This window comes from Callithrix jacchus, chromosome 1 (genome assembly GCF_049354715.1).
Source record: "Callithrix jacchus isolate 240 chromosome 1, calJac240_pri, whole genome shotgun sequence".
Classification (NCBI taxonomy): Eukaryota; Metazoa; Chordata; class Mammalia; order Primates; family Cebidae; genus Callithrix; species Callithrix jacchus.
In genome coordinates, this window is record NC_133502.1 from 125902463 (window position 1) to 125924068 (window position 21606).

The 21606-nt window shown below is 36.4% G+C and overlaps 1 protein-coding gene across 10 annotated transcripts in view; it reads left to right on the forward strand.

Annotated features, from left to right (window-relative positions):
- The window catches only part of DENND4C (DENN domain containing 4C), a 229387-nt gene that overhangs the window by 138634 nt on the left and 69147 nt on the right, over positions 1-21606 (forward strand). For 9 of the 10 annotated variants that reach the window (XM_054256518.2, XM_054256520.2, XM_054256532.2 and 6 more), the window contains 7 exons: positions 7714-7966; positions 9205-9274; positions 11303-11475; positions 15460-15698; positions 17513-17579; positions 18628-18686; positions 19858-20002. In XM_054256518.2, coding sequence (XP_054112493.2) covers positions 7714-7966; positions 9205-9274; positions 11303-11475; positions 15460-15698; positions 17513-17579; positions 18628-18686; positions 19858-20002 — 1006 coding nt within the window. Of the gene's footprint in view, positions 1-7713; positions 7967-9204; positions 9275-9705; positions 9906-11302; positions 11476-15459; positions 15699-17512; positions 17580-18627; positions 18687-19857; positions 20003-21606 lie in introns of those variants that run through there. The other variant, XM_035306444.3, reaches the window with a different exon arrangement.

Here is a 21606-nt window from a genome sequence, read left to right on the forward strand (position 1 = left end):
TGCTCTCAAAAGAATATTGAAATGAAGACATTAGACCCTAAAATGTCATTTTGTTTCTGTTGTGCTAATCAAATAAGATTATTAATTAAACACAATAGAATGAGAAGCTATAATAAAGACACTGTCATTTTAAGGAGCTGCTTGGGTTATGTAGTGAGTTTTTGTGAGGATCTGTACTTGTTTAACAAAAGAGCCGTCCTGTTTTAAATATAGTTGTACTGTGTGGCTTCCAGTGCTGGGAGGAGGGTGTTTACAGATATGCGTTATAGTTTTCATGAAATGTCTCATATCTAGTCTACCAATGAAGGACATTCTTTTTTGTAAATGCCTACAGAGTAGACCTTTGTACCCAGCAGAGCCCAAATGGCTACTTTGACTCTTCTGTAAAATTTATGTACTTTTAGAATACCTGTAATACTTTACCATATATACATGGGATATATTGGGTGAGTCAGCGAGTGAGTGGTAAATGAATATGAAGGCCTAGGACATGACTGTACACTACTGTAGACTTTAATAAATTAACCTTAGCTTATAGTAACCTTTTTACTTTATAAACTTTCAAAGGTTTTGTTAATTTTTTGATTCTTTTGTTAATGATACTTAGTTTAAAACACAAATACCATACAACTATACAAAAATGTTTTTCTTTCTTTAAATCCTTATTAAGTTTTTTTCTATTTAAAAAATGTCTTCTATTTTTTTTTTATTTTTTATTTTTTTCGAAACAGGGTCTCACTTTGTTGCCCAGGTTAGAATGCAGTGGCACAATCTAGGCTCACTGCAGCCTCCACCTCCGGGGCTCAGTCAATAATCCTTTCACTTCAGCTTCCTGAGTAGCAGGTGTGTGTCATCACTCCTGGCTAATTTTTTTTTTTTTTTTGGTAGAGGTGGGGTTTCACCATGTTGCCCAGGCTTGTCGTGAACTCCTGAACCCAAGTGATCCAGTTGCCTCTTCCTCCCAAAGTGCTGGGATTACAGGCATGTGCCACTGCACCCGGCAAAAATGTAAAAAAAAATTTTTTTAATGGAGTCTCGCTATGTTGCCCAGGCTGGGCTTGAACTCCTGGGCTCAGGTGATCCTTCTCCTGCCTCAGCCTCCTGAATAGTTGGGACTGGCTTGGTTTTTAAACTTCGGGGTTTTTTTTTTCCTCTCTCTCTTTTTTTTTTTTTTTTTTTGAGATAGAGTCTTGTTTTGTCTCCCAAACTGGAGTGTAGTGAGTGGCACAATCTTGGCTCACTGCAACTTTAACTTGCTTCCTGGGTTCAAGTGATTCTCCTGCCTCAGCCTCCCTAAGTAGCTGGGATTATAGCTGTCTGCCACCATGCCTGACTAATCTTTTTGTATTTTATAGTAGAGACAGGGTTTCACCATGTTGGCCAGGCTGGTTTCGAACTCCTGACCTCAAGTGATCTGCCCACTTTGGCCTCCCAAAGTGCTAGGATTACAGGTGTGAGCCACTGCACCTGGCTGGTTAAAAATAGTTTTCTTATTTTGAAAGTTTTTGCAAAGGTGATATCTTCCTATGTTGCCCAGGCTGTTCTTGAACTCCTGACTTCAAGCAATCCTTCTATGTTGGCCTCCCAAAGTGCTGGGATTATAGGTGTGAACTATTGTGGCTGGCTTTTTTTTTTTTTTTAAACTATTTAACTCTTTTGTTAAAAATTAAGACAAAAAGACACGTTAGCCTAGGCCTACAGAGAGTCAGGATCATTACTATCTCTGCCTTCTGCCACCAGATCTTGTCCCACTGAAAGGTCTTCATGGGTAGTAACCCACATAGAGCTGTAATAAGCTCTAGGATATCTTTAGGAGGAATTCCAGACGGCATTTTTTTTTTTTTTTTTGAGACAGTTTCGCTGTTACCCAAGCTGGAGAGCAATGGCGCGATCTCGGCTCACTGCAGCCTCCGCCTCTTGGGTTCAGACAATTCTCCTGCCTCAGCCTCCTGAGTAGCTGGGATTACAGGCACGCGCCACCATGCCCAGCTAATTTTTTGTATTTTTAGTAGAAACGGGGTTTCACCATGTTGACCAGGATGGTCTCGATCTCTTGACCTCGTGATCCACCCACTAGACGGCATTTTTATGCCTGAGACTGTTTTACAGTTAACTTTTTTTGTAAGTAGGAATTAATGATAAAAGATATAGTATTGTACATACTAGGTGATAGGAATTTCTCAGCTCTATTATAATCTGTGGTACCACCATAGTATATGTAGTCTGTGGTTAAAGCATTGTTATGTGGTGCATGTCTATATAATCTGAACAGGGCAGTGTGTTGTTTTATATATCAGCTGCATTTCTTAAGATACAGAATCATAGACCATACAAAATTGTTATTTTATTCTGTTTATCAGATTCATTGACTTTCAACTGATTTGGTTCTCCAGCTCTTTTGTTTTTTGAGAAACTTCAAACATATGGAAAACTAATAAACTATTATAATAAACACAAGTATCCTTTTCTCCTAGATGATAGACTATAAAATATTGAGCAATATACTTGTCACCAACAAATTGACCTTTTTTCATTTGTTTACTAAGCTAACCGAAAGGAAGTAGGAGCCACAATGTAGATACTCCATATCCTATTTTGTACTTTGCTTTTTTCACCTAAGAGTATATACTGGGAATCAGTCTGTATCTGAATAGAAGATCTTTTGCATTATTTTGTGTGACTGTATAATACTTATTTGTGTGGATGTATTTACTTTATTCAACAAAACCCCTACTGATAGACATTTGGGTTGTTCCCAGTTTTGTGCTATTCAAAGAATACTGGATAAATAACTTTGTGCATTTATTGTTACGTATTTGTGGAGGTATGTTTTCAGGTAGATCTTAAGAAAGATTGCTGGATTAAAAGATAAATGTGCATATAATTTTGTTAAATGTTACTAAATTTTTCTCTAGTGTTTGTGCCATTTTATATTCTGCCATATATGTGAGTGCTTTTTTATCCACATCCCATCAACAAAGTATGTGGTCTGACTTTTATAGTTTTTGTCAATCTTACACAGATTAATTGTATATCACAGTAATTTCATTGAGGTTAAGCATCTCTACATATGTTTATTTATTTATTTATTTATTTATTTTTGGGGGGAGGAAGGCAGGAAGGAAGGGAATAAGGACGGTAGGGAGGAAGGAAGGGATGAAGGAAGGAAGGAAGGGAGGAAGCGGGGAGGGAGGGAGGGAGGGAGGGAGGGAGGGAAGGGAAGAAAGGAAATCAAGCAATGAAAGAGACATTGCCGACCTGGATCTAGAGGTTTACAAGTTGATTTCTTTCTTTTTGAGAGAAGGAAAGAAAAAAAAAAATAAGTAAAGGAGAGGAAGAAAGAGGGAGAGTAAATGGAAATATTGCTTTATTTTGAAAAAAATTGGGTATTAATAATGGCCAATCAATGTTTCATTTAAACTAATGGGTAGGTGTGATGTGGTATTGACAAGAATGTATATTTTGTGTATTTGAAGTGGAGAGCTCTATAAATATTTATTAAGTTTACTTGTTCCAGATCTGAGTTCGAGTCCTTGATATCCTTATTAATTTTCTGTCTCATTGAATCTAAGTCTCGTATCTGGGTGTTAGGATCGTTAGCTCTTGTTGTTGCATTGATCCTTTTACCACAATATCTTTGTTACTTTAAAATCTATTTTATCCGATACAAGAATTGCAACTCCTGCTTTTTATTTATTTATTATTTATTTTTGCTCTCCATTTGGTTGGTAAATCTTTCTCCATCCCTTTGAGTCTTTGTGTATCCTTGCATGTGAAACAGGTCTGGATGTAACATGCCGTTGGGTTTTGGCTGTGTCTTTTGATTGGGAATTTAGTCAATTTAAATTTAGGGTTACTGCCATTTGATGTTGACTGGCTGTTTTATCCATTCGTTGGTGTAAATTCTTCTTTATGTCTGTGCTCTTTACTTTTTGGTGTATTTTTAGAAAGGCTAATACTGGTTGTTTCTTTCTGTGTGTAATGGTTCTTTCAGAAGCTCTTGTAAAGCAGGCCTGGTGGTAATAAAATCTCTGAGTTCTTGCTTGTTCATAAAATATTTTATTTTTCCTTCAGTTGTGAAGTTTAGTTTGGCTGGATATGAAATTCTGGGCTGAAGGTTCTGTTCTTTGAGGATGTTGAATATTGGCCCCCACTCTCTTCTGGCCTGTAGAGTTTCTGCCGAGAGATCTGCTGTAAGTCTGATAGGCTTGCCTTTGTGGGTAATCTGACCTTTCTCTCTGGCTGCCCTTAGTATTTTCTCCTTCATTTCAACCCTGGTGAATCTAACGATTATGTGCCTTGGGGTTGCTCTTCTTGAGGAATATCTTTGTGGTGTTCTCTGTATTACCTGGGGTTGAATGTTGACCTGCTTTGCTAGTTTAGGAAAATTTTCCTGAACAATATCCTGAAGGGTATTTTCCAGCTTGGATTCATTCTCTCCGTCGCATTCAGGTACACCTATCAAACGTAAATTTGGTCTTTTCACATAGTCCCACATTTCTTGGAGACTTTGCTCATTCCTTTTTATCCTTTTTTCTCTAATCTTTTCTTCACGTTTTATTTCATTAAGTTGGACTTTGACCTCTGATATCCCTTCTTCTGCTTGAACAATTTGAGTGTTTAAACCTGTGCATACTTCTCGGAGTTCCTGTATTGTATTCTTCAGTTCCATTAATTCACTCATATTCCTCTCTAAGTTGTCTATTCTCAATAGGAGTTCATCAAACCTTTTTTCAAAGTTCCTAGTTTCTTTACGTTGGGCTACAACATGGTCTTTTAACTCACCGAAGTTTGTTATTATCCATTCCTTGAAGAGTGATTCTGTCATCAGGAGGCGCTCGTTCTCCATCAAGCCTTGTTCCATTGTCGATGTGGAACTGTGATCATCTTTAGAGGGAGAGGCGTTCTGATTTTGAGTATTCTCAGCTTTTTTACGCTGGTTTCCTCCCGTCATTGTAAATTTATCCTCCTGTCGTCTTTGAATTTACCAACTTTCAGATTAGGTCTCTTGAGTGGACGTCCAGGTTGTTAGTTCCCAGGGCCAGAGCAGCGGCGTTAAAACTGATGGTGCTTTTCTGCCCAGGATTCTCCTGTTGGGCTTCCTTCTTGTTTCCGTAGTAGGCGACTCTGCCTTCCTGGGGCTCCAAACCTCGGTCAGAAGGGGAACCGGTCCCGTTTACTCTGTGCCGAGCGCTGCCGCGTGGAGGTGCCGGCAGAACCGCTGCGCCGACCAGGAGAGTTGCGCTGGCGACTCCTGTGTTTCCACCACTGGGGGATCTTCTGCTTCGTGAGCGACCAGACTTTGAAAGTGTGGCGTCCTCTAGTTCTCCGGGCCTTCCCTGAGAGCTGCAATCCCGGGATGTTAGTGATCGACCATCTTGGATCGTTCCAAGACTATGTATTTTTTTATTTTTTTAAGATGGGCTTTCACCATGTTGGCCAGGCTGGTCTTGAACTCTTGACCTCAGGTGATCCACCCACCTCGGCCTCCCAAAGTGCTAGGATTACCTTCTACATCTGTTTAACGGGTGATTATCTTTTTTTTTTTTTTTGCTTACACAATAAACAGATTTTTAATCTTTACCTTGATTTTTTAAAAGGAGTTTTTGCCGGGCACAGTGGATCACGAGGTCAAGAGATCGAGACCATCCTGGTCAACAAGGTGAAACCCTGTCTCTACTAAAAATACAAAAAAATTAGCTGGGCATGGTGGTGCGTGCCTGTAGTCCCCGCTATTCGGGAGGCTGAGGTAGGAGAATTGCTTGAACCCAGAAGGCAGAGGTTGCAGTGAGCCGAGATCGTGCCATTGCACTCCAGCCTGGGTAACAAGAGCAAAACTCCGTCTCAAAAAAAAAAAAAAAAAAAAGTTTGTTTTTTTTTTTTTAATGTATTAGGAGGATGAGCTGTTTGTGAAATAAGTTGCCGACTATTTTCTTCAACTCTATAACTTGTCTTTTATCTTGGCTTATGGTGTTTGTTGTCATATTAAACTTATTTTATGTAGTTCATTTTTCTACTCATATTTATTGCTACTAGATTTTGAGTCATAGTCTTTTGGAACTGATAGGTATACTTTTATTTAGCACTAGTATGATTTCATTGCTTATGTTTAGATCTGTGATCCACTGGGGGATCCCCTTCTGTACAGTCTGAAGTATGGACAGAATTTTTTTTCCAAATGGCAATCCAGTTATCTAAGTCTTGCTTATTAAATTTAAAAATCTGTCCTTCCCTTTGTATGTTGAGATATTACCGTCATCATATACTAGAGTTTTCTTCTGTTTGTTTACTTACTTGCTAATACTCTCCTGATTTAAATATAGAGGCTTTATAGTATATTTTAATATTAGTTGGGCTTTAACAGCTTTATGGAGATACAGTTCACATTGTCACACAGTTTATTTACTTAAAGTGTATAATTCAGTGATTTTTAGTATTATTTACAGAGTTGTGCAGCTGCCACTATAGTTAATTTTAGAACATTTTCATCTATCTAAAAAGAAACCCCATACTCATTAGCAATTGCTGTTTAGTACTCTTTCCCACCTTCTACCCCTAGGTAACTATTAGTCTACTTTCTGTCTATGGATTTGCCTATTCTAGACATTTCATAAAAACAGAATCACTATATGTGGTCTTTGTGACTGTTTTTTTATTTCTCTTCACTTAGCATGTTTAGTTGCTTGTACTTTTGGTGTTATATTTAAGAAGGCCATGTCTAACCTAAGGTCACAAAGATTTATTCCTGTTTTTTTTTTCTAAGAGTGTTATAGTTTTAGTTCTTACATTAATTTTGATCCATTTTTAGTTTTTTTGATGAGTAGTACAGGGAAGGGGTCCAGCTTCATGCTTTTGCATGTAGATGTACAGTTATTCCAACACCACCTGTTGAAAAAAACCATTCTTTCCTGATTGCATTGTCTTGGCACTCTTGTTGAAATAAACGGATGCAAATATAAGGGCTTAATTTTAGACCCTCCATTAAATCTGTTGATCTGTATGTTTATCCTTTTGCCATACATTGCACTGATTACTATAAATGTGTGGTAGTTTTGAAATAGGGAAGTGTGAGTCCTCCACCTTTCTTCTTTTTCCAGATTGCTTTGACAAGAAAAAACAGAGGCAGCTGGGATTTAGATAGAAATTGCATTGACTTTATTGATCTATTTGAGGGTATTACCATCTTGTCAATATTGTCTTATTGTCCATAAGCATAAGATGTCTTTTTATTTATTTAGCTCTTTAATTTCTTTAATGTTTTATAGTTTTCAACTAATTTTTAAAGCTAAAAAATTGACAAATTATGGAGGGAATTTTTATGAAAACTTTTGAATACTTGTTGAAACTTCTAGGAATTGACCTGAAGACATTTGTGGTATTGCCCGTTTCTTTTTTCATATGTTGCTTGTTATTAAGCAATAAAAAAATCAAGTTGTTCAATCCTGTTTACATTTCTCAAATTATGTTTTGGCTTTTGAAAAATAGTTAAGAGACTTAAAGTTCCCAAAGAAATAATTTAAATTTGGTTTGTAGTGAAGATTTGGGAAACAATAGGAGAGACCAAAAAAATTTTCTTGGTTTCAAGAAGAAAATCAGTATTAACCTGAAATGTATGTTTTATATATGTGTGTGTGTGTGTGTGTTTGTGTTTACGTATGTTTGTGTGTATGTATGTATCTATATCTATTTCTTCCCTTCCTTCCTGCCATGCAGAGTTCTATATGAAGGGAAAGAACGGCTTATTCCAGGATGTGAAGTGATCCTAGCCACACCCTATGGTCGCTGTGCCAATGTCAACAATAGTTCAACTACTTCACAAAGAATCTTTATCACTTATCGAAGGGCTCCTCCAGTTCGACCCCAGAATTCCTTGGCTGTAACTGATATCTGTGTTATTGTAACCAGTAAAGGAGAAACTCCTCCTCATACCTTCTGCAAAGTTGATAAAAACTTAAATTGTGGAATGGTAAGAATAAAGTTTTCATTTTCAAAGTTTCATATGAAAACAAAAAGGGATATGTTTTGGATTCCTGTTTACTGTTGGGTATATACTTTACTCACATTTTATATTTTAATAGTGCTTGTTTTTATTTTTTCCTAATTTTTATGATTTATAATAATTTTAAAATCCTATCCCATGATTTACAATAATTTCATCTTTAAATCAGGGATATTTTTGAAGGAGTAAATCCTAATACTGCTTGAGTTATATTAACAAAGGTTTTATTATCTTTTGGATTTCAGTGGTGTCTTCAGGGATAACTGCAGCGATAGTGTGGTAGAGGCTCTCCTTATTGATTTATTCATTCATTTGATTTTTTTTTTTTTTTCGAGACAGGGTCTTGCTTTGTTTCCCAGGCTGGAGTGCAGTGGTGTGATCACAGCTCACCTCAGCCTTGGTGCTCCGCGCTCAAGTGATCTTCCCATCTTGGCCTCCCGAGCGGCTGGGACTACAGGCTAGTAGAGACAGGGTTTCACCATGTTGGCCAGGCTGGTCTTGAACCTCTGACCTCAAGTGATCCCCCTGCCTCGGCCTCCCAAAGTGCTGGAATTATAGGGGTGAGACACCATGCCTGCATGTTTTTTGAGACAGGATCTCCTTAAGTTACCCAGGATGCTCCTGAACTCTTGGGCTCAAGAGAAAATATTGCAATTGTGCATACTTACTTTTTAAGAGGACTCTAGTGAAGAAGAAAATGAACATAAACTTTTGGTTCATAGTTTTTAAAGACTACAGTTTATTTTGTTTCAGATTTACTTTGAAAAATATCTTCAAGTCAAACTAATATTAGCTTAATGTTGTATAGACAGAGATGACAAATGCACTCAGAACAATTAGTGAAGACAGAGTTGCCTCTGGAGGTGATGACCTCATAGCGTTCCAGTGACCCCAGTCTTCCCCATTTTGGGCTCCAGTGCACACTCCACTTTGTGCTGTGTCTTACAAGCAGGGGCAATCTCTGGGTCATTGCAAAATTAAATCTTTTGAAACTGCCTTCATATTAGATTTTTGTAGCATTGTTTTCTTACTCTCTTAATGATCTGAACTTCATGCTGCGCTGTGTTTTATACTACGTAGTTTGTCATATAAACATGTTTTAAATAGACTGTCCTGAGTAAATAATAAGAATCTTTAGATAATATCCAACAAAATGAATTTCTTTTCACTCTTGTCTTTTTATAAACCTAATTTATGTTTTACAGTGGGGTTCCAGCGTGTTTCTGTGTTATAAGAAGTCTGTACCTGCTTCAAATGCAATAGCATATAAGGCTGGTAAGTGAATTTTAAAAAAATCGTCTCAATTGCTGTACTTATTGGTGCATATTAACATTTGGCTAAAAGAGACGAAGTATGCTCCCTTATATAGTTTGTAGAATTGATCTATTCATAAAATTATCTATAATTATAGCATATAAAGATAAATGTTTTCTTAAATACATTACATATACAAGATATATTAATACCCCCACCAAACATGCTGTTAATTTAATTTAAACAGTTATCCAAAGCAAACATATGTGGAATAAACATTCAAGCTTTTGGTCTGCGTTAATAGACTTAACAGTATAGTGGAAAGTTGTTGACTCTCTGACCTTTTATATTTTGACAATCAGAAAGGTGTCAAACTGCATCTTTACTTCTTATATTTCCTTTTCTTATCTCTGTGTGTCTGATTTGAAACCACATGTTACTTGCCATGAAAGGTGGACTTGCTTCCTTTCTCCTTTGTTGCAAAGAATCAGCTATATGGAGGAGAGGAGGGCCTGAGAAACTTTTCTGCCATGAAGTGTTTGAGAAATCTATCGCCACATTCTTACTGCACATTAAAGTGTCAAGGGCTGTAAAGATTTAAGTGTCACCTCTTCATCCCACTGGTATGGTGGGATAAAAACTGAAAATACAGGTATGCTCCAGTTGTAAATAGAAGAGATACTGGAATACTTCTTTGTGAAAAGAAGCAGTGCTATTACTTTTTGATTTCGCACAGTTCTTAAAGTTTTGCTTCAGGGAAGTCAGGCAAATCAATATCCAAAAATTGTTGCCTTTCATAAAACAGCATTCATACTAATGAACCAAACCATTTAATTTACCATATAAAAATAATGGCAACAACTAAAAAATATAAAATTCAGTATCATTTTAAAATTTGATACTGTAGGCTGGGCATGGTGGCTCATGCCTGTAATCCCAGCACTTTGGGAGATTGAGGCGGGCAAATCACTTGAGGCCAGGAGTTTGAGACTAGCCTGGCCAACATGGTGAAACCCCATCTCTACTAAAAATACAAAAATTAGCCAGATGTGGTGGTGCACACCTGTAGTCCCAGCTACTTGGGAGGCTGAGAGATAAGAATTGCTTGAACCCGGGAGGTGGAGGTTGCAGGGAGCTGGGATTACACCATTGCACTCCAGCATGAGTGACAGAGCAAGACTCTCTCTTAAAAAAAAAAAAAAAAAAAAAAGTGATACTGTTAATAGTGCTGTAATATGTTGATTGTATGTGATTTCTTTTTTTGTATGTGGGGAAGGGTATTGCTTAAAAAACTTACAGAAAGAAGCTGTACAAAAGCATTCAGTTATTTCATATGACACACTTATTTTAGAATAGAGAGTTTTGGATACTGAATTTGGGCTCAAAATTCTACTACTGATTTTGAAGTTTTTCATTTAGAGATGGTCTATATGTCCTTAGAGGCTAATGAACTGATGTCATATGGATAATTTATTCTGAAGGGGCTTTACTGTGTTTCTCAAAGTGCCCCTTGCTCCTACTTTCTGGGTCTCATGTACTCTGTACTTAGTCACAACGTTTCTGTCTCGTTTGCTTTTTGTGTTGCATGCCTTTTACCCTGCTTCTCCCTCAAGATGAGTTTAGGGGCTGTGATAATTTCTGTTGCCTCAGCATTATTTCATAACACATGTCTCTTCCCAGAATTTTTCACAGAAGAGTAACTGAAATAGTTTGTAAATTTTTCTGTATGTTTCTTACCATTTTTCATAAGGTGTTGGCATGTGTAGAAGAAAATACATTAAGATTGGTGATCAAGATTGGTTGAATGAAGTCTCAAGTAGTATATTAATACATTTTTATGTTACAATGAACTATAAATCCATGGGTAAAATATCAGGGGCAAACTTGTTTATTTTAGTTTCTGTTATAGCAAGATAAAAATCGATTTAAAAATACCACACAAGTATTGCCATGAAATTTGGTATTAAAATATTCCATTAATATCTATCATATGTAATTTATGGAAAAGTAACTATTTAAAAAATTTATTGTTGTCTCATTCTTCAAAAGGTTTAATTTTTAGATATCCAGAAGAGGACTATAAGTCATTTCCACTCTCAGAATCAGATGTACCTCTCTTCTGCCTTCCTATGGGAGCCACTATTGAGTGCTGGGATCCTGAAACCAAATATCCGCTTCCAGTTTTTTCAACTTTTGTGTTGACAGGTTCTTCAGCCAAAAAGGTTGGTTTTTGCCTCATTGATTAAACGCATTTTGGCCATGTTTTTATTTTATAAAATGGTTAATATAAGTTTTCTTTGAATGTTAGGATTATTTGGACATGATACATTTTGGTTTAAATTTACACTGTCATCCCCAAGATGAGAAATCCACATGAAAATTGCTATCAGGATATTGATCCCTTGGGAATTTTACAGAAGCAAAGATAAAGTCTCTCTACCCTTCCAAAACCCAGGACTTGAGATGATGGTGACAGATAGAAGACATAGGTACCATAGAAAGAATCAGCAGACACAGTTAAAAAGTTGGGTTAGACCCTCAAGACATTGAAATGACAGAATGATAATATAAAAGATATTATAAATTAAAATATTATTGAAATGATGTAAGAACTATCTTGGCTACTCTGAAGGCTGAGGCATGAGAATCATTTAAACCCAGGAGACGGAGGTTGCAGTGAGTTGAGATTGTGCCACTGCCCTCCAACCTGAGCTACAGAGTGATACTCTGTCTCAAAAGAAGAAAAAAAGCAGAGCTAAGACATACCTGAAGGGAGAATTAGTGAAGTGGAAGATGGGTTACCTTAAATGGGGCACATACAAATGTAAAACATAAAAGGAGTCAAAAAATGTAGTGGATAGAACTAGAAGTTCTAATAGGTATTTAATGAGTTCCAGAAGGAGTGACTAGAAAAGGACAAGGCTACATCTTAAGAGCTAATGGTTGAGAGTTTTCCAAGGTTGATGAAAAAATTGAGTCTTCAGATTAGTGATGCACTCTGAATCTGCAACAGAGAAAAGTAAACAAGTAAATAAATGAATAATCCCACCTTTTTTGTTGTTTTGTTTTTTTGAGACGGAGTTTCACTCCTGTTTCCCAGGCTGAAGTGCAATGGCATGATCTCAGCTCACTGCAACCTCCGCCTCCCAGGTTCAAGTGATTCCCCTGCCTCAGCCTCCCAAGTAGTGGAATTACAGGCATGTGCCACCTCACCTGGCTAATTTTGTATTTTTTTTTAAGTAGCGATAGGGTTTCACCGTCTTAGTCAGGCTGGTCTCGGACTCCTAACTTTAGCTGATCCACCCTCCTTGGTGTCCCAAAGTGCTGGGATTACAGGCGTGAGCCACCACTGTTGGCCTATCCCGCTTCTTTTTATATCATAGTGCAATGATAGAACACCAGAGACAAAAAAAAAACAAAAAACTAGAGAGAAAAGACATTTATTGTCTTATTTAAAACATATATTGTATATAACAGTAATAATGACATAAAACTGATTGATAAAGAAGAAAAGGCAAAAATAAACAGTATTCATAATAAAAAGCTGATAGCAGTAGACATTTAAAAATTGAAAACTTTCTAAGGAAATTTAATGAAATAGGCAATTTTGTTGAAAAAATATCACCTGAACTGACTCATGTGGATGAAACAAAATACATCTATGACGTCATTCTACAGGTACAGGCTACACGTTTATAACCACTATGTTAAAGATAATATATGTAAAGTATTCAGCATAGTGCCTGGAACATAGAAAATGCTGAGAGAAGATCAATATTATATTAACTTGATTGCCTACTACTAAACTAATTTGTTAGCTTAATAATCATTTATAATTTCTCGCCAAAAGTAGTAAAAGTAACTGAAAATTTTAAGATCTCCAAACATTTAAGAGTTACCTAATATACTTTGACAGTAGAGAACAGTAAATTCTCATTTGAGATGTGGGTCCTGGGTGATTTGTTTGGCTTACTCATTATTAGGGGATATTAACATGGAAGCATTTAGGTGTGTAAAATTTATGTTTATACATATGTCATACTGCTTGTTAAAAACTTTGAGATCACTTTGAAATAATCGTATCTGGGAATGGTGTGTGTGTAAAGGCAAGGGTTATTGTGATATATATAATGACTGAATAGTTGGCAAGGTTTATAAAATACAGAAGTAAGGATTGATTGTTGGGAGAAGGGTATGGGTATAATGATAGAATTTCTTTGCAGTATTTTAAGGAATGGACAGATCAGAGAAAGTACCAAGACTAAGCAAAATATATCAAGGCACAAAATTATGAACTAGTCTATGTGCCTGGTAGCTCTATATTATTGAGCAGGAACAGCAGGTACTGTTGGGAGTTGAGAACATCCTGCCACTCATACAGATTGTGGCATTTTACCTGAAATGGGTAACTTTTGAAGGATCAGATATTATCTCTGAAGGACTCTTTCTTCAGTGTATTTTTCACTAAAATACTTTCTTCTCACTTGAGACCAGTTAGGGCTTCAGTAGTTGCTTTGATATGTGGTAAGTGGAATTGGAATTGAGCTTGACTTCAAAATTTCTATCTTGGGGATTGTATAACATAACTAAGATTAGGCATATTGGATCAAGTATTTAGATAATGAGTTCACTTTTGAAAATATTGGTTTGGGATGCCTGTATGACATCTAGGTGGAGATAGGAGTCTGAGGTTCGATCAGGTAAAGATTTGTGTTTTTTTAGCATAATGATTATAGTTAACACCATGAGAGAATGAAATTTTCTAAATAGAAGTGTACATTAGAACCATCGGGAACACAAAGACAACAAAGGAGTAAAGAGTTCCAAGGCAGAGGAATGTCAGCTGTATCTTATGTCATCAAGGGGAGGATATTGAGGAATTGAACATTGCTGATGAGAAAATCAAATGCTGCTGCTGTGGAAAACAATTTGGCAACTCCTTCCAAAAGTTAAACATAGAATTACCATACGATCCAGCAATTTCATGCCTAGGCATATACCCAGAATAATTGAAAGCAGAGACTCAAACACATAATTGTACACCAGTGGTTATAGCAGGATTATTCGTAATAGGCAAAAGGAGGAAACAATCCAAATGTTCATCAGCATATGAATGTATACACAAAACGTGGTGTATGCATATGATGGAATTATTATTTATTCCTTAAGAAGGAATGAAATTTGTCTATGTGCTACAACATAGATGAATCTTAAAAACAATATTCCAAGTGAAATAAGCCAGACACAAAAGAATAAATTTTATATGATTCCACTTATAGGAGGTACCTAGAATAGCTACACTTGTAGAGACAGAAAGTAAAATAGAGTTCACCAAGGACTTGGATTGAGGGCAAGAGAATGGGAATTTACTGTTTAAGGGTTACAGAGCTTTCGTTTCGGGTAATGAAAAAGTTCTGGAAATGAATAGTGATATCGGTTGCATTCCATTTTGAAGGTACTTAATACTAGTGAATTGTACACTTGAAAATGGTTAAAGTGGTGTATTTTATGTTATGTATATTTTAACCCAATTTAAAAAATCTGGGCCGGGCACGGTGGCTCACATCTATAATCCCAGCACTTTAGTAGGCTAAGGCCGGTGGATCATGAAGTCAGGAGATATAGATCATCCTGGCTAACATGGTGAAACCCTGCCTCTACTAAAAATACAAAAAATTAGCTGGGCACGGTAGCACGCACCCATAATCCCAGCTACTTAGGAGACTGAGGCAGGAGAATCGCTTGAACCCAGGAGTTGGAGGTTGCAGTGAGCCAAGATCAGCCACTACACTTCAGCCTGGGTGACAGAGCAAGACTCCGTCAAAAAAAACAGAAAAAACAAACAAACAAACATAGACCATAAAACCCTAAAAACTAAGTTGAGTGAGTCATTAGAGTTCATGCTCTAGGGTAGGAGCTATGTAAAAAAAAATTTCACTTTGAAAAATGAAAGCAAGTTATAAGAGGTTACCATCCATTTTTGTGTAAGATACATAGTTGAATGTATAAAATTGCAGTGGAAAAAATCTTGAGGGATTTACATAAAAATCTGGTTATCTCTGGGATAGAATTTTGGGTAAGCTTTTTTTTGGTAATTTGTCTGTATAGGTGTACTCCAAGCAAATATTTCTTGTGTAATAAGAGAAAAAAAAAAGTTAATACTTTAAAACAAACTCAAATCTTATAACAGTTCTCTTACTCTCTAGGTATACGGAGCTGCCATTCAGTTTTATGAACCTTACCCTCGGGAACTTCTATCAGAGAAACAGCTTATGCAGCTGGGCCTGTTGACGCCTGTGGAGAGAAAAATGGTCTTCAAATCCATCAATACAAACAAATGCATTTGTTTACTCTCACACTGGCCTTTTTTTGAAGCTTTTAGGAAATTTCTTATGTTTATCTACAAACTTTCTGTGTCTGGACCACATCCTCTTCCCATTGAAAAGTATGTATAATGATTAGAAAGATGACTGGTGGAAAACTGGGTATATAAATATATACATTTCATTGTTTTTGTAACTTTTAGCAGCAAAGTTGGAAGAGAAGAAAGGCTACATTCATCCAACTTTTTTTAAATTTTTATTTTAATTTTGCTACTCAAGAGACTGGAATGCAGTGGTGCAATGTCAGCTCACTGCAGCCTCCCCCTCCTGGGTTCAAGCATTTCTCTGCCCCAGCCTCCTGAGTAGTCGGGATTATAGGTGCCCGCCACCATACCCGGCTAATTTTTGTATTTCTAGTACAGAAGGGGTTTCACCATCTTGGCCAGGCTGGTCTTGAACTCTTGACCTCGTGATCCACCCACCTTTGCCTCCCAAAATGCTGGGATTGTAGGCATGAGCCACCAACTTTTTACTTACTCCTTTCTTTACCTGAATCATTGACTGTGAACTTAAAATTGGACAGTAGTAGTAATGATGGCCAAATAATCTTGAGAATTCAGCTGAAGAAGTAACTCATATAAATTATGTTGTGAGTTGTTCTTTCGGTTTATCTTCTAATAACCAAAAGATAAATAGTTACAGATACACACACACACACATACACCCACTCACCCACTCATCCAAGTGGCCACTATAAATTCTAACCATAATACCTCTCTAAAGTGATATAGAAATGAGTAAGCATGAGTTGACTGATGTTAAAAGTGAGGTTTTGGTTTTAGCATTGACAGAATTCTTTGAGCTTTTTCTTCAGTTTGTCTGTTTTGTCATGGAAATCTTTTGTGAGCAAGAAAAATGTATGTTGAGCTACTCTTTTTTAAACCATCTTTTCTGATTTCTAGTGGCACATTCACTTCTGTTTATGTTAATTTATAATATATGTATTCGGCTAACAAACCAAAGTGTCAAGAGCTTTCTGTAATGTATTAAAGTATGTGTAAACATAGATGTTTCTTATAATTTCAGAACTTTTACATTATAGCAGAAAGAATATCAGTGAAACATACTAGTTTAGTGGATAAGGTAGGGGTAGTTATGTGAAGGTTTAAAAATAATGCTATCCAAAAATCAGCTTTAAAAAGAGTACTGTGTATAAACTCATCACACTTTTGATATTGAAATATGGTGGCAACTTTCATTTTGTACTCTTGAAATGGCAATTGAATGATTTATAGTTCCGGGTTTAACTTTCAGCTGTCAGACTAAAGTTTTTTGAAGTAAAATTTAATGTTAGTGATAATTTAGCAACCTTTTGAAAAATTAAGATTCTATGAATTGCTTGTGAAAATACAATCAATGTATGTAATCAATTTTTTTTTCAGTTGAAGTAATAGGTTGCATTTTTGTGGCTCCTAAGAGCTTCAAACTTTGAAGAAACTTAAGAAGCAATTTTTGTAGGTGCAGAAATAGAACGGTTAGGTAGTTCTTCGAAAGTTAGAATAGTAAATCTGGGATTAAATTCAATTTTAGTGTAAATTCATTATATCACAGTTAGTTGTTCCCTGTACTGGCACTGATAACCAGGGCTATAAAAATTTACTTCTTTCATGAAAACTATTTTTGTGTTATTTTTATTTATCTGATAATTATAGGGGATATAAATACAGACTTTGAGTCAGGAAATACATTGTGTGTTTCAGAAGTTTAGTGGGCATGGATACATTCATTTACACTAAGCAACTTTACTTACTTTGCATATATTATAGATGGCTATGTCATATCTGGGATGATATATGGTGAGACTTAAGATTTGTTAAAACCTGTGATGCATTTTAGAAAAGTAATTGTGATATTTATTTCAATTTTTTTTTTCTAGGCACATTTCACATTTTATACAAAACATCCCTTTTCCTTCACCACAAAGACCGAGAATCCTTGTCCAGGTAAGCAAGAAAGAGTCTATTTGGGGAGAACTTTGCATATGTTCTCTCCAGTCATTGCAGAATAGATTTTATATACATTTGGGTTTGGGGTGGAGCAGTATGCATTTGCAAAGTCCTTGGATTTTCTGTGCTTTGTAGTTTTACTGATCATCCTTTCTTACTGGATTCTGGATATGAGTGTACAGAACTGGAATAATTACAATCCTTGGTTCCTAACATTTTCATCTTTGGCCCATGCATGGCCTTTATGTAGCTAATTTTAAACCCAGGATTATGTTTGGGCATGTTTGAGCAATGGTCAGAGGAGGTTAACTTAAACAAGGTCTATAATAGTACTACGCTAAAGGACCAGTTTCTTTTTATTTTCAGTAAGTAGTAGACATAGGTTGTGACATATGCATATACAGCTGTCACATATGCAACATGAACAGGTCTATACCCTCTCTGTAGTAATAGTTCCACTGATCACATGCTTGGATATGGGAGAGAGGTCAAATTGTCATAAAAGTTGCTTAATGTTTTGCTCTTCATTTATATACTATATCTTTATGGATTGTGAGAATTAATATACCGGCATACTTAACATACTTTGAGTTGCACTGGTCGATAGAGGGAAGCCATTTAAAAGTTTTTCTAAGACATTCTTAACATTATAAATGGTAGGATTAAGTCAGATATTGTTGATCTTAAATGTTATTTCAGTTCCACTAGTATTAATGTGCCAAGCAATTGCTAAGTGCCTATAGTCTGTTGAGCAAAATTTAATTTGAGGGTTTTCAAAAGCAATGATTTCATAAATTTTAAATGATTGTATCTTAACCAATTAAGTGAATCAAAATTCTGTCAAATTCTGAGAAATAACTAATATAATACTGCTTAGTAAATACTGCTATTATTTTATATTTTAGTACATTTCAAAAAGTGTATCTGCATATTAAATTATTAATGTTTTCAGTGTTACCTTTGATCTAAATATATAGATTTCAAAAGCAGTTTTGAAATTTATCTCTTGGTTTGGTTAATATACCTTTATGTTTTTTTTTTTAAGCTGTCAGTTCACGATGCATTAATATTATCACAGCCAGTTTCTACACCTTTACCACTAAGGTAATTACTGCTATTTAAAATGATATATTTATTCACTTGGAGCAGAATGCTTTAAAATATTTTAGTGATTAGTATAATGAAGTTAATTGTTATTTTACAAACTAGGTACAAATAGCCTTAATGTTTCTGACTTTGATAGCTGGGTGGATGGTTGGGGCTATTTTATAAATGGGAACAGTTAAGAGAGTTGCAAGATTGCACATAGCGGTTACTTCCCTTTTCTTCTCATCTTTCCTTCCCATGTCTAGTTCATGACTAAATGTTCAAGGTGAACTGATTTTAACCTTCTAAATATCTTGAATCCATTTACTTCTTTTCATCTGCATCACACTAGGTGTGCATGTTGTCTTACCAGACTAATTCACTATTAGGCTCTTATTTGGTACCTTTTTCCTCATCTTTCTTCAGTTCTTTATCCACCTTGTAGCCAGTGTGTCCTTTTGAAAATGCAAATATAATAGTATCATTTCAGTTTCAGTGTTTTCACCCTTTCCCTTACTATGCTTTAGTCACAATAGATTTATTTCAACTTATTGGCTATGACAACAGTTTTTTCTTGCCCCAGGGCCCTTGCTTATACTGTCTGTCACCGCTTTACTCCCATCTTTATTTCCATTCTTCTGAGCTCAACTCAAATGGCTATTCAGGGAAATCTTTTTTTTTTTTTTTTTTTTTTTTTTTTGAGACGGAGTTTCGCTCTGGTTACCCAGGCTGGACTGCAATGGCGCAATCTCGGCTCACCGCAACCTCCACCTCCTGCGTTCAAGCAATTCTCCTGCCTCAGCCTCCTGAGTAGCTGGGATTACAGGCACGTGCCACCATGCCCAGCTAATTTTTTGTATTTTTAGTAGAGATGGGGTTTCACCATGTTGACCAGGTGGTCTCGATCTCTTGACCTTATGATCCACCTGCCTCGGCCTCCCAAAGTGCTGGGATTACAGGCGTGAGCCACCGCGCCCAGCCCTATTCAGGGAAATCTTTTTTGATAAATGCCTTTTGTTACTAGAGGATTAGTTTAAATGACCCAGTTATACTATCTTATTGAATTTGCTACTTTTCATTGATAAATAAGTAGACTTGAAATTAACTCTAGACTCTCAATAAGCAAATCTTAACATGTTTTAGCAAAATAGTTCACAATGATCTCTTCTTCTCTTTTTTTTTTTCCTAGTGGAGCCAACTTTAGCACCTTGCTAATGAATCTGGGTCCTGAGAATTGTGCAACACTGCTGCTCTTTGTTTTACTTGAGAGTAAAATTCTGCTGCATTCTCTTAGGCCAGCAGTCTTGACTGGGGTTGCTGAAGCGGTTGTAGCTGTAAGTATAGAATTTTCCTTTTAGAACAAAATTACTGACAGGTAATTTTTACTCCAGAAGGAAATTTCCTTGAAAAATAGCAACTTTGTAAGCAACAACACATTTTTGAAAAGCAACTTTGAAAAATTACTGGCCCAGTAAAAGTTGAACATAATCTGCTAGCAAAGAGAAATAGGAAATATAAAGAAAACAAATGTTATTTCTATCTGAGGAAAAATGTCAATTTCCAGTTGTTCATATTTTAGAGTTCTTCCCAGAGTAAAAACTATATGCTTGTGTAATAAAGCCTGAGAATGAAGCTGCTTGTATTGAGAGGCTCTGACCAGTTTCAGCTGTTCTAAAATTAGGCAAATGATTACATAGTTAATTTCTCCCCATTTTAACTTTTAATAATTGTGAATCAGTAATATGTAGGAAATTCTAAGTGATTGTGAAATAGGATAAATATACAGAGGCTTAGCTCTTTTGTAAAGCATAATAAATGAAAATTAAATTGTTAAATTGGTAAAAATTGAAGTTGTTCCCTGCTTAAAACCCTTTGGCTTCCCATTGCACTTAGAAGGAAGTCTGTATTGCTGGACATGGTGGCTCACGCCTGTAATCCTAGCACTTTCGGAGGCCTAGGCAGGCAGATCACCTGAGGTTGGGAGTTTGAGACCAGCCTGACCAAGATGGAGAAACCCCATCTCTACTAAAAATACAAAATTAGCTGGGTGTGGTGGCACGTGCCTGCAATCTCAGCTACTCAGGAGACATGAGACAAGAGAATCAAGCTGAGATTGTGCCATTACACTCCAGCCCAGGCAACAAGAGCGAAACTCCATCTCCCCGCTCCCCCCCCCAAAAAGAATGAAGTCTGAATATATAGGGCATTATAGGCCATCGTATAGAACTTTAGATGTTCCACTTCTCCAACCCTATCACCCATTAGTTGTTTCATTTAAAATAGTTGGCTCTGTTCTCTTCCCTTTCCCATTTTAAGACTGTAAGTCTCTTAGGAATAAGGACCTGATCTCTTGTTTACTCCTGTATTCTCACCACTTGTTATAGTTGCTTAGCACCGAATAGGCCCTTGATAAATACTTGTTAAAACAACAAATGAGGTATGTCTCCAAGATCTTAATCTGGTTGGAGAAATGCTGTTAGGACTGAAAATAATAATAACCATAAGAGACAGCTTATAGGAGGATCCTCATTAAGTGTTACTTTTCTAAGTCATCACAGTTGTATGCGAAAGCAAAAGTTGTTAGAATATTAAAATATTTGTTAATGAACACATTTAAGAAAGTTCCCACCCAGGCTGGGGGGTGATGGCTCATGCCTGTATTCCCAGCACTTTAGGAGGCTGAGGCGGGTGGATCATGAGGTCAAGAGATTGAGACCATCCTGGCCAACATGGTGAAACATCATCTCTACTAAAAATACAAAACTTAGCTGGGCATCATGGTGGGCACCTGTAGTCCCAGCTACTCAGGAGGCTGAGGCAAGAGAATCGCTTGAACATGGGAGGTGGAGGTTGCAGTGAGCCGAAGACTCTGTCTAAAAAAAAAAAGGAAGTTCCCACCCAAATATTTCTTACTAAATAAAACATTAGTGTTTATTCA